At 47.8% G+C, this 13,746-nt stretch overlaps 1 protein-coding gene across 1 annotated transcript in view; it reads left to right on the plus strand.

The window, feature by feature from the left end:
- PRTFDC1 (phosphoribosyl transferase domain containing 1) overlaps window positions 1-13,746 on the plus strand; it is a 64,509-nt gene that overhangs the window by 39,315 nt on the left and 11,448 nt on the right. Inside the window, exon 4 of the mRNA XM_004588433.2 lies at window positions 8,999-9,064. Within this exon, the coding sequence (XP_004588490.2) occupies window positions 8,999-9,064 (66 nt within the window). The remainder of the gene's footprint in view (window positions 1-8,998; window positions 9,065-13,746) is intronic.

The raw sequence follows: 13,746 nt of genomic DNA on the forward strand, positions 1-13,746 counted from the left end.
GGGCACACAGTTGGGTCGTGTATGCACTGCTGTTGCAGAAGCCAGTGCTATCAAGGCAGAATTCCCACCCCACCCCCCAAACTACCTAACTCATTCACACACAGTCTTCAGCTCCCCAAAGCCCTGGCCTCCAGTGGAGAAAGGAAATATTTAAGAGCCCAGCGCCACACCTAATTCTGAAGACGTGACTTCATCCTGAAGGAATTTGCAAGCCTGCCTTGCCAATCAACAGGCCTCCATCAAACCAACCCTCTCCTTGTGTTCTGAAAACTGAACGGTGGGGTGGCTCCCTGGGTCTTATGTTCCCTGAGCTGCTCCCAGGTTGTTCATGTCATATTAGATACCTGGAGAAGTTTGAGCAATGATGTACCTAGTTACAGTGGATTAAACCCTTGATGTGTGGCCTTCCACACGTCTTCCCCATTCTGTGTATTTCAAATCAATTGCATTTTGTTCATAAAGATAATTAGAAAGCTCATCACATTTTTCTTTTTTTTATTTGTTTACTTACTTTTTATTTTTTTATTGGAAAGTCAGATACACAGAGAGGAGGAGAGACAGAGAGGAAGATCTTCTGTCTGTTGATTCACTCCCCAAGTGGCTGCAATGGCCAAAGCTGAGCCAATCCGAAGCCAGGATCCAGGAGCCTGGAGCCTCTTCCGGGTCTCCCATGTGGGTGCAGGATCCCAAGACTTTTGGGCTGTCCTCGACTGCTTTCCCAGGCCACAGGCAGGGAGTTGGATGGGAAGCAGAGCTGCCAGGATTAGAACCAATGCCCTTATGGGATCCCCGTGCATGCAAGGGGAGGACTTTAACCACTAGGCTACCTCACTGTCTTCATCACATTTTTTCATAGTGCTTGTACATATTAGTCATTTGTTTGCTCCTTGCAATAGCTGTTGCTTTAAAAGATGCATTTATTTGTTTAAAAGGTAGAGAAACAGAGAGAGAGTTGGAGAGAGATCTTCCACCAACTGGTTTATCCCTCAACGGCAGGGCCTGGCCCACGTCAGAACCAAGAGCCAGGAACTGCATGTGAATCTCCCAACATGGATACAGGTCTCAAGCACTTGAACCATCACCTGCTGCTTTTCCAGATTGCACATTAGCAGGGAGCTGGATTGGAAGTGGAACTGCCTGGAGTAAAATTGGATGCTCATATAGGATGCTGGCATTGCAGCCAGTGGCTCACCTCACTGCACCACAATGCCAACCCTCTTACACTAGCTTTCAAAAGCAGGCCCGGTGCTGCTGGAGGCAGCTGTCACAAACCCCCCTCGGCTGAGGGCTTTGACACTGGCAGAAACATATTTCTCACCACAGTGGGAGGCGGGGTGGGAGTCCCAGGTCGACACTGCAGCCGAGTCAGTGTCTGCTGAGGGCTCATTTCTCAGTTCATGGAGACACCTGCTCCCTGTTTGCCTACTGAGCAGCAGCTGTCTGTACAACTTCTGTAAGGGTACTAATCCCATTCCTGAGGCCTCTGTTCTAACAAACCCCGGCCCCGCCTCTTTGGGTCATCCTAATTAGGTTTCCATGAAGGGATTTTGAGGGATGTGACGGTTCAGACCACAGTTGCCAGGGTCGCAGCTGCCATTTTCCAGGTGAGGTAAATGAGGACTCAAGTGCGTTTGCAGAAGTGTCCCAAGGAGTGAGCACTCAAGCCAGTCATTACCAACAATCATGTTAATTTTTTTTTTTCTTCTGTGAGCCTATTGAAGTTGGACATTATTACCTGTTAGATTTGGTTGTTTCAAGGTAGGTAGATGACACAGGGCCTTATGGATGTATTGCATTATTTTGTGCAAGATGTTAAACCACTGCTTGGGATGCCCACACCCCTTGTTGGAGTGGTGGTTTCAGTCACAGGGCCTCCATTTATCATCCAGCTCCCTGCTGAGTACACACTCTGGGAGGCAGCAGGTGATGGCTTTAGGACTTGGGTCCTCATCTAGGCTGGTCTGGCTGTTGCACTGTTTTAGGCATTTGAAGAGTAAACCAATGGATGGGAGACCCATTCTCTCTCTCTCATCTGTCTGTATCCCTCTGCCATTCAGTCAGATTAACAGTTAAGCAAAGGATGTAAGGACATGGCTGATACCTTGTTTCTAAGTTCTATTTGAATTTGAGTTCTTACGGAAAAGGTGAACCAGGGCATATTGCAGGTCTTTGTCCTGTACATGCTGGGAAGTCCTAGTTACATGAATGATGGAGGGTTTTTTCTCTTAGAGCTTGTTTTGGATGGGAAGAAGCATCTCAATGAAAATCCACACTCTTGGTGCTGGACCTGGCTTGATCTGTGACTCTCTCCAGGCCCGCCACCTTCCCCTTGATGGATCATGCAAGAGAAACTGTAAGTCAGGAGGATGGCCCAAAGCCTTGGGACCCTACACTCATGTGGGAGACCCAGAAGAAGCTTCTGGCTTCAGATCAGCTCAGCTTTGATAATTGCAGTCATTTGGGGAGTGAACCAGCAGATGGAAGATCTTTCTATCTCTTCTTCTCTCTATAAATCTGCCTTTCTAATGAAAAGAAATAAGATGTGGGGGAGGGGAAAAACATTCCACTCTCCTAAGAAGTCTTATGAGCCTCCAACCTTGCGACTCAAGATCGTTCTAGATGCAAACTTTTGTGCAGGCTTCAGTTTTCAAACCAGTTAGCTTGGTGTGAGGTCTCTGGGGTCGTAGCCACAGGATGTTGTTTGGCCTTGTGGCAGTGTTGTGCTTTGCCTAGGGTCTGATGCGTGTGAAACCGTTCTCATGAAAGTTTATGGAGCCAGATGCCAGAATGCAAATGGAGATCAACATACCAGTTGCCAAAATAGTTACAATGTTGGACTGCTATGGTTTTGTCCATATCCAGATTCACACACAGAGTGCCCGATCAGTAGATTCGAAGGAGCTGAGCTGCAAGCTGCAAACCTGAATGCAGCTGTGTGGCCTGCCCTGGTGAACTATGGCACTAGGTTTTTCTCCCACGTTACCATCTAGTTTTACACTCTGCTGCCTACATGCACCCTCTGAGCCAAGAAATGTCACAGGGCAGCCGTGTCTGCTGAGCCCCCTGCCCTGGGAGGGCTCAGGGTGGCCGGCTGGCTAGCAGCATTGCCTCTGTACCCAGCTGCCCCAGTAGGCTGTGCTTAGCTCTGCCACCACCAGCCCTGTCCGCCACACACTGCTCCCTGTCCCACACATGTGTGTAGGCTGGTGCAGAACCTTCAGAGCCCAGGAAAGACCTTCCTCAGAGGAGTGAAAAACAAAAGCCCAAAACCTTTGTGTTTTGTCCTCTGATGCGGAAACCCCCTTGCCTGCGTGCTTGTTCCACCACAGTGACAAAGTTAGGCTTCAGTTTGCAGCCATGGCCATGCATCTTCAGAATTATTACTTTAGGGGGGGCGGGAAGGACAGAATTTCATCAGGTAGAACTGAAAGGAGATCTGGTCTAACACAAAAATGCAGTCCCATGTTCTAGAAGTTTCCACTGTTCAGGATCTGCTTCTTGTTCTCCACTTTGCTTTGGTTCTTTAACTAACCTCAGGCTGTCCCGAACTCCCATTCCCCAACCCAAGGCACCTGTGTTAACTGGCTCATGGAGGCCATTTCAGATTTTCTTACTCGGGGGGGAGGGGTGGTATGAGTAAAGCGCCACTTGTAACATCTCCAGCAGCCTGTATCAGAACACAGGTGCCAGTCCTAGCTGTTCTTCTTATCCAGCTCCCTGCTAATGCACCTGACGGTGGCCCAAGGGCTTGTTGCCTTGCCGCTGACACGGGAGGCCTGGTGGGAGTTCCAGGCTCCTGACTTCGTCCAGTGCCTGCTATTGCAGCCACTTGGAGAGTGAACCATCAGGTGAAGAATCTCTTCTCTCTTTTTCACTCTACTTTTCAAATAAATTTAAAAAATAAAATAAAATTTCACTGCTTGTCAGCAACTACTTCCATTGTCATGTCTGTGCAGCTTCTCCTGGGTGGTTATTTAAGGGGGCCCATGGAGCAGAGAGAGTGGTCTTTGGGAGCATGGCCACCACCATGGTCAACACAGAGCTGAAGTTCTCGGAGGTGGGGGAAGTCCTCCCAACATGTCCTGACACTCTGCCTGCTAGTCTTGCTCTGCCTGCTAGTCTTGCTCGGTGACTGAAAAGCAGAATATGAATCCAAACAAGCAGTCTTCCCAAGCCGAGCTGGAAGGATATCCTGCCTTGGGCCTGGAGCGCCGTGCATGCAAAGTCGCTGTGTTATAAAACCAACTTTCCTCTTTCCTGGGGTCTCATGACTACAGCGATGTCAAGGGCAGCCTGTCCTCCTCTTGTTTCTTTCTTGGGGTGCCCCTCCATGAGAATCCCACTATCTACAGCCTCTGGATCCCCCTCTGCTGTCCCAGCATCCCTTTATTTCTCCATTGGAGGGGGATGACTCCCTTGCTCAGCAGTCCCCCTCCGAGAGGCTGGGTGGAGTGGAATGCCAGTCACAATAGAGCAATAAATCATGGTCACGAAGCAGAAAAAGTCTCTTTGTCTCCCAAGAAAAGCACATGGCCTTTGCGGAGGGAGGCACCCCAGAGTCAGGAAACACAGACTGGATGTGGGCTCTCAAAGGAACTACATTGTATGGGATAACATACATTTTCTGTGTGTGTGTGTGTGTGTATACTGAATGGGTTACAATTACTAATTGGGACTTTAAAAAAGTATCCTTCAGCAGTCATCCAACCTCATGACTGACATCAAGACACCAATATTTACTACTTTCATATGTTGAAAAGGCACACACATGGCCTTTTATCTTTACATTTTTAAAAGTATGGGGAGGGGGCTGCCATTGTGGCTTGGTGGGTAAAGCAATCAGCTGCAGTGCCAGCATCCCATATGGGTGCAGGTTTGTGTCCTGATTGTTCCACTAATGATCCAGCTTCCTGTTGGACACCTGGGAAAAGCAGACAAGGATGGCCCATGTGCTTGGCCCCTGTTCCCACGTGACTCTGACTTTTAAAAAAATCAATCAATAAAACCTTTTAAAAAAATAAAAATATAAAAGGCTGGGATGTGCATGATTAACATATGGAAACAGAGCTTGAGGTGGAATTGCTGAGACAAATCAGAAAGGAGTTTGCGTGTTTCTTTCCATCTCCCATTTGGCTCACGTAGCAACATTCCTTTTTTTGTTTTTTGTTTAAATATTTACTTATTTTTATTGGAAAAGCAGATTTACAGAGAAGATTTACAGAAAGACAGATCTTCCATCTGCTGGTTCACCCAAGTGGCCACAACAAGCAGAACTAAGCCAAACAGAAGCCAGGAGCTTCTTCAGGTCTCCCAAGTGATTGCAGGGTCCCAAAACTTTGAGCCATCCTCCACTGCTTTCCCAGGCCACAAGCAAGGAGCTGATTGGGAAGTGGAGCAGCCAGGACTTGTACTGGTGTCCATATGTGATCTTAGCACATGCAAGGAGAGGATTAGCCACTGAGCCAGGCCCCAGGTAGCTTCATTCTGTCTCTTCATTGAGTTTTATAGATATTTTATATGTGCTTGCTTATCATTTTGATTTCTTTGAAAGGTTTATTTACTTAGGCAAAAGGCAGACTTGGGGACAGAACCCAAGGTAACTCTTGGGGGCACACAGGGGACCTCATTGACCCAAGGCAGTAGCTGCAATGCTGAATGAGCCTGGGTGTGGGGGCGGCATCAGACCCCCTTCCCACCTGCTTCCTAGGGGACTGGGTGGCAGTCCCCTCCCACCCTTACTCAGACTGATAATGTGGGAAGTGACAAGTTGCAAAGCCAACGTCAGCAAACACAAGGCACATGCTCCTTGAGAGTAAAGGTGGGTGACAGGACGGCAGGGCTCAGGGGAGCTTCCCAGGCTATGTCTAAGTGCTTAGGGCCTGTAAAGTCGCCAGGTTTTCCAGCGTCTGTAGAAGATGCTCAAACAGTGAAAAAAAGTCAATGGCAGCTATTGGTATCGGTTTGACTAGAGGCTCCCCAAGTCAGATGCCTGTAGCTTCTTCTAAGGGAATGTCTTTGTGTCTGTTTTGTACAGGGTGGAAAGGCCAGGCCTCTCACTGGGTGCAGAAGATGAACTGACAGGATTAGGAAGCAGGTGCAGAGATAAGAGCTTTTGAAAGTAGAAAATGTTCAGGAAGCTTTTTCTGTATCAATTAAAAAAAAAAGATATAGTTCTTTATTTGAAACGCAGAGGGAGTGAGGAGAAGAGCTGGGCACAGGAGAGAGAAAGAGAATGATAGAGTGTGTGGGTTTCCATCCACTGATTCACTCCCCAGATGGTCACAAGGGCTGGGATTGGGCTAGGCTGAAGCCAGTAGCGTGGAACTCCATCCAGGTCTCCCACATGGCTGGCAGGGTCCGAAGCACTTCAGCTGCCTTGTGCTGCTTTCCCAGGCACATTAGCAGGGAGTCTGACTAGAAACAGAACAGACGGGACTCAAACCAGTGACCATATGGACAGCTTACCCTACTGGAATCGGAAGCAAGTTACTCTGATGTCAGGAGTGAGTGGCTTAGAGAGTAGTTCTGTTTGCTTATGTATTTATTTTTATCTTTTCCCTTCTAGTTCCTCCAAAGGACTAGAGAGTTGTATCTTTTTTTCCTCAGTTTTGGTGTTTTCTTGGTGTCACCTGAGCATCCCCATCCTCCAGGTGGGGGGGTTATGTCACTGGACTGTGGGGTGAGGGAGCGGTGGGTGTATTCTATGGAGAGCCTGCAGACCAGCTAATAATCTCCAGAATGTCTTCCCTGGAGGTCTGGACCACACGTCCAGGATGTCCTGTTGTGTCCGTCACATTTTCACCAGGATGTGGGTCTCTCCTGGCCGTGCTAGCACACATGTCTCCCTACACTGAGAGAGCCAGGGCTGTACCAGGAGTAATAACAGAGCCGGCAGGTCTGGGTGGGAGCTGGGGTGTTTCCCGCCCTAGCTGCACCTCTCCAAGCAGTCAGCATCAGCATCCTTATTTGTAAAGTAGAGACTGAGCAGTACCTCCCCTGAGCTCCAAGCAAGACAGCCACAGGCTTTGCTGGAACAGTACCTCCCCTAGCTCCAAGCAAGACAGCCACAGGCTTTGCTGGAGTGTCGGGGGGTTGTTGATGATCCACCCAAGTGATTGTGGGAGGCTGGCAGGACTTGGCTTTGAAAACCCACAAAGGAGGAATTGCGGGTTGCTGCGGCCCAGTGGGTTGAGCCATTCCTCCCAATGCTGGCATCCCAAGCCTGAGGGCCTGTTGCATTCCCAGCTACTCCACTTGCAATTCAGCACTCTATTGATATAGCCTGGGAAGGCATGGAGGATGGCCCAGGTGCTCAGGCGCCTGCCAACCCTGGAGACCCGGATGGAGTTCCTGGCCCCTGGCTGCAGCTCAGCACAGCCAGCCATTGTGACCATTTTGGGAGTGAACCATGGATGGGAGCTTTCTCTGTCTTCATTAATCCCTCTCTCTCTCTCTGACAGTCTGCCTTTCAAATAAATAAATCTTCTTTTTAAAAAAATCCCAAATGTATTAATTCACTTGATCTAACAACCCACTTGGTTTTTTCACCAAGAAAAATTTTTAAAAGAGCCAAAATATGAAACTTGCCCTGTAAGATCTTAAAGTTATTTAAGAGCAATGATAATTGTAACAGTATGGATTAGGAGTTGGAATAGACAGGTTAGGTTAATTAATGAGATATATTAGGTTAACTAATGTTGGGATAGACAGGTTAGATTAGAATAAGATAGAGATTAGCCCTTAGATAAGAGAAGAAAGGATCTGAAAAAAATGACATTTCGAACTAGTAGGAAAATAACATAGTAAGTGGTGCTGGGACAATGGACCGTGTGCACACTTGGAGGATACAAATTCCAGATGGGTGAAGAAGAAATCTAATATTAAAAACATGTTTGTAACTTGGATTCTGTAAAGCCAGCTTCAGGAACACTTGCTTGGCAAAACACTATCAGTCTGACCCTGAACATGTTATTTAGCTTTTGACTGTCTTTTTTGTTGTTGTTTTAATCAACAACAAAAACCAATAGAGATCACCATACCATAGAATGAAGGTGAGAGAAGTATTTGAAATGTACTTATCTGGTCAAGCATCTATCTCTCTGGTTACATGGAACTTTGAGTTTTGGTGATGATATCCAATTCTGTATACTCCAACCCCTGGGGGGACAGGAATTTTATTTCTTGCTTCTGTGGCAACATATTTGAGTCCAATAGGCAGAAATCTATCGCTTGGTAAGTCCTTTACCTCCACACCACCAGAAGTGATGAAGAAAATGTTCTCCGTTGACGCTTTGGACAAGTCCTTAACCACAGTGGTAATTGTGAATCTGCGATTATTTGCACCTGTACCTAAATGGCAAAAGATGGGTGAATTCCAGAAGTGCTCTGATTCTTCTCCTTTTAGCTCAGTTTCCCATAGGAAGAAAATGACCCATTGCGTCCTATGCAGTGGGACTTTTCCCACTCTGTTTTGATTTTTTTTTTTTTTTTTTTTTTGCTTACTTGTTTGGTTAGGAAAGGGTAAGGTGCCATATGTAACTGCTGAGTAAGTGAAAGTGGATGACCCTAAACAACAATGGGATAACAGGATTTCTGTAGTCTTCTACGGGCTGGTGCTGTCCACAGCAGATCTGCAGTCCTCCCCATGTATGCCTGCCTGTCTCCTAGGCCCTCACAGTGCCCCCAGGCTGGCCGTGATTGTCTGTCTCTATCCTGTGTGCCCAGGGTCAGTCCACAATGTTTTGCTTCCAAATTAAATTTATTTATCCTCTGTCTGCCATTCCCTTCCTGCCCTTCTCAGCCCCTGCACCATCCCTCCCACCAGTAGGCACAGTAAAGAGACTCTTGGTTAACTATAGGCAACCGTGTATGCTGCTCCTGTCTGTGAGGCGTGATCGGGCCACTCACTCAAGCAGATGGGAAAATGTGCTGGTGCTGGAAAGAAAGGTCTTCTTGGGCAATAACATGCCATCTTTCTTTTCTTGCCCCTTCTCTGCAGAACGATCAGTCCATGGAAGAGATGCAGATCATTGGAGGAGAGGACCTTTCAACCCTGGCTGGAAAGGTTTGTTTCTGGAGATATCGGTGACCTTCGTCTCAGGCCAGCCCTTAGGGACGTCCTCCCGGGCTAACTAATTGGTGCAAATGGATATGCCAGTCCTTGTAATGACTGCTCCTTTTTTGGTTATTATTTTAAAATGATTTATTTGCTAGGTAGAGTTACAGAGACAGAGATCTTCCGTCACTGATTCAGTCCCCAAATGGCCTCAGCAGCTGGGCCAGGCTGAAACCAGGAGCCAGGAGCTTGGTTTGAGTTTCCCATGTGAGCTCAGGGTTCCAAGGACTTCGGTCATCCTCTGCTGCTTTCCCAGGCACATTAGCAGCAAACTGAATGGGAAGTGGAGCAGCTCACTTTCCCTGGCACCTAAAGAAAAGGAGGCTGGTGCTGTGGTATAGCAAGTAAAGCCACTACCTTCAGTGCTGGTATCCCATATGGGCACCAGTTCAACTCCCAGCTGCTCCATTTCCATTCCAGCTCCCTACTAATGGTACTCATGTGGAAGACCCAGAAGAAGCTTCTGGCTCCTGACTGGATTGGTCTAGCACTGGCTATTGCGACCATTTGGGAAGTGAAACAACAGACAAAAGATCTCTTAGTCGCTCTCACTGTAGTTCTCTTTCAAATAGATAAAATAAATCCCTAAAAAGGAAAGAGAAGGAAGCCTCCTTGCACTTAAGAAAGCGGTTGGACAAGTCTGTTGACATGTGCAACATTTATCAAATGAGGGACACAGAACTTCCTAAGAAGATACTCTCAGACCTTGGCCTATTTCCTCTTTCCTGTTGAAAAAGAACGCACCCTAAAGGATGATAAGAAGATACCCCCCAATCCCAACTGGGAGTTGCAACCTTGCTGGCACCCTCGTGATTCAATTCAGAGTCATCTTGGAAAGAGCCCGCGGGTCTTGGGAAAGCAGAGCATCTCCGCAGGAAGCAATTCAAAATGTTGAGTTTTGCTTTCAATAACAGAGAAGCAGGCTGTGTCTGTGTGCACCTGTGCTGGCCTATTATGCATTCAAGAGCTGTTTCCATCTTCTGCTTTCTAAGAACAAAGGATCCCTCCATTCTGCAAGCTAATCCCTCCGGCTCGCACAGTTCCCCAGATGGGGCAAAAGGGACAACAGCCGCGTTTAATCAAAGCACTGCTAATAACATCATGAGTCGTGGGCACTGTGAGTACAGAGCAGCCGTCATGCCCACATGTTTGAAGACAACACTGCCGAGGCATTGTTCAGTGGTCATCAATGGGTTTCCCAAAAATCGGAATGACCATGTTGATACTAAGGCATTGCGAGGCCACCATTTGTGCACAAAGTCCCTAAAATATCAGAAATGGCTTTAAAATGTATAACTTTGGACAGCGTTTGAGCAAGCAGTCCTTAAGCGATGTCACTTCATCACATTCCCTTACAGCTTGGTAAGGGCTGAGCCTGGAGGACTGGAAGAAAATGTCATATAACTCCTGAAAATTCCTTCCTTCTTCTAAAACAGCCCAGGGCGTGTGTGTGGCCTGTCTTGTGCACCGCCTCTCCGGGGCAGGCTCTCCGCCAAGGGTTGGAGGGAGCTTGAAAAACAATGAAAGTCATGAGAGGCCGGGCTCTCTGCATTGTGTAGAATTAACATTCAGAATTTTACCATCACGCCAAATTCATTTCTGCTGGAAACAACAGCAACAAATGAATGGGAAAGGCACTCATTCATTGGTGGGCTATTGGTCCAAACCACGGTGGATGATGCTCTGAGCCTTTCTTGTGCACTGTCTGCTCCTCTGTAGTTCGTGTCTGCTTTTGCAATGGCTCCACAAACCGCGCTTTCAGTTACATTCTGGCTGTGATTGCCTTCTCTGGCTCGTGCTCAGCACCCAGACAAGAGCTCCACTTCCTGTGGACTTTCAAAAAAAAAAAACCCCAGCTGGAGAGGATTGGGATGGTCCTAACAAGGTAGGGGAGGTTTACTGGGAACCAGAAGATGCAGAGAACACAGAAGCAGGATGGATTGAACGCGGGATGGACGAGGATAGGTGGTCCATGGAAAGGTTAGCAACCTGAGCAGGTACATCAGATTTGGTTTGTAGAAAACTTGGAGTGTCTTTACCACATATTCATAGACTCAAAAGAGTTGTACTCGAGGCCAGCACACCTCATGGAAGGATGGAATTCCTGGAAGGAATTCTTGCGAGATGGCACAGGTGAAGCCCATAGGAGCCCTTTAACTACCAAGAAGGAGTGAGAAAAAAGGAGCGGCTGTGCAGTTGAAAGGAGGAGGGTGGGGCCCACGGCTTAAGTCCTCACCTTGCATGTGCCGGCCGGGATCTCATATGGGCACCGGTTCTAATCTCTGCAGCCTCGCTTCCCATTTAGCTCCATGCTTGTGGCCTAGGAGGGCAGTCGAGGATGACCCAAAGCCTTGGGACCCTGTACCCATGTGGGAGACTGGAAGAGGCTCCGGGCTCCTGGCTTGGGATTGGCTCAGCTCCGACCATTGCGACCATTTAGGGAATGAATCATTGGACAGATCTTCCTCTCTGTCTCTCCTCTCTGTGTATCTGACTTTCCAATAAAAAAAAAAAAAAAAAAAAAAAATCTTTAAAAAAAAAAAAGGAGGAGGGTGAGCAAGAAGAATTTTTGTTTTTTTAATCGTATTTGTTTATAAAAGCACTTTCTACAACCTGGGAAAGTGACCCACCTGCTTGGTTTTTGCCATGCTATAAATTAGAAACAGGACCAGCCCCTGTTACTGGGTAACTTCTGGAACCCCTGCAGGCATGGGAGGTAAAATAGAGAGAGAAGACCAGACTGGGTTCCTTTGTCACTCTCCTTACTTTGCTTCCTTCCTTCCTGGAAGAAAGGGAAGAAAGGGAAAAACAATCCCAAGAGTGGCCAGCCAGCCAGCTGTGTCACGGCTCTAACTAGGTCACTGCTGTTTAACGAAAAGAGCCCTCAGTAGGTTGCCCCTCTCGGCCTGATGGTTTCTCAAAGTCGGCTGAATCCTTGGCATTTCAGAACACATGGACATGACATTCATGTTCAAGAGGACTCTCAGAAAAGGAGGAAAGAGCAAAACTAAGCACATGGGCCCCAGGCTAGCAAGCCCCTGCCCACGCCCTCCCTGTCCCTCCCAAGGCCAGTGGTCCTCAAACACCAGATTCAGGCACCATCAGAAGCTGTCCAAAGTGTACTTGCTCGCTTCTCCTGCCTCCACTGGCTGCCCCAATTCTTTAAATTATTCCTCTTCATCGCATCTAACCAGGCTGTGAACATTTGTGGAAATGCCCCCTAATGGGAGGTTCTGGCAATTTGGAGAAAGAAGCCCTGGAAGCAAAACGCTGAGCTTCAGCTCTTTCCGGGGGGCATTGGAAGAGAGGGGCAGGCTTACGCTGACACAACACCCACTCAACACTTGGTGCACAGCATACAGCTGGCTCAGCCTCCGTTCTCCGTCCCTCTAACCACTGGGGCTTGGCCAATGCCGTACCGTGCCAACTCCTTGGCAGTTCTAGAGGCTAAAAGTAGGGCTTGCTTCTTGAAAAAACTCATTGAGAGTTGCCTTATGCTTTCCTTCTGTCTTGGGTTCCAACTTTCTTTGCTTCCCAGGCCTCTTTGGAACTCTAAGGTGGTGAGCCAAGGAAAGAACCATGCAAGACTAAGGCAAGAACTGGAGATTCCACCCCCACCCCCACCCCGCACCCCCTACACCTCCCTAGAATGTCCGCCGGCAGATTTTGCTGACTTTCTGGGAGGAAATGAGCTAGGCGTGAGGGGATGACTAAGACAGGAGCTGGCAAGCATCATGGATTCGGTGAGGAGTTATTATCAGATTGGAAGTGTTCGGGAGGCACGGCATGTTCTGGAGTCTGTTTTCCAAGGCCACCCGCTCAAAAAAAGATGGGAATTTTTAGCAGACTGTCTTGTGCGGAATTGAAAGCATTAGACAATAAGTCTGGTTAAAGTAGTAGGATGCAAGAGAGGGGGTTGATGGATCACAAGGATAATGAGCTAGAGGAAGTGGGAGAAACAAGGTCACAATTGCTGATTGGTTCTTAGGTGTTTCTTGAACGCCTACTGCCTGCCAGTCCTCGACTTAAATGCTGATCCTACAAAAAACAGGGAGTCTTGGGCCTTTAGCTCTGGGATGGCAACTTGGACTATGAAACCAAAAAGAGACTTGTTGCTGTAGACACCAGCGACAATACCTCCAGTTACTTCCTGTCTCCTCCTGGGCTACCCTCTTGCTTCACATGGCAGAGGACCTCGTGGTACCCCAGTCCCATCACAGAGGCCCTGGGACATGACTCTTGCTGAAGGTGAGCTAGCATTGTTAAGACACTCTAGGCAGCTCACTTGTTACTTGCAGGGTGTGCTGTCCTAGCAGACAGTGTGCTCTGTGGCCAGATTTCTGAATCCACTAATTTTGTGCTTTTAAAATCTTTTCACATAACTCAGAAAGTACTTTGTGTTGCTATAGATACGATGAACAAAGATTTAGTTATTGATATTTGTAAGGCAGGCGTAGAGGAGAGAAACAAAGAAAGATGCTCTCTGCTCATTCACTTCCCAAATAGCCACAGTGGCTGCAGCTGAGCCAACCTGAAGCTGGGAGCCAGGAGCTTCTTCTGGATCTCCCAGTTAGTTATAAAGGCCCAAGCACTTGAGCCATCCTCTGTTGCTTTCCTAGGAACATTGATGG

The sequence above is a fragment of the Ochotona princeps genome, chromosome 10, assembly GCF_030435755.1.
Source record: "Ochotona princeps isolate mOchPri1 chromosome 10, mOchPri1.hap1, whole genome shotgun sequence".
Classification (NCBI taxonomy): Eukaryota; Metazoa; Chordata; class Mammalia; order Lagomorpha; family Ochotonidae; genus Ochotona; species Ochotona princeps.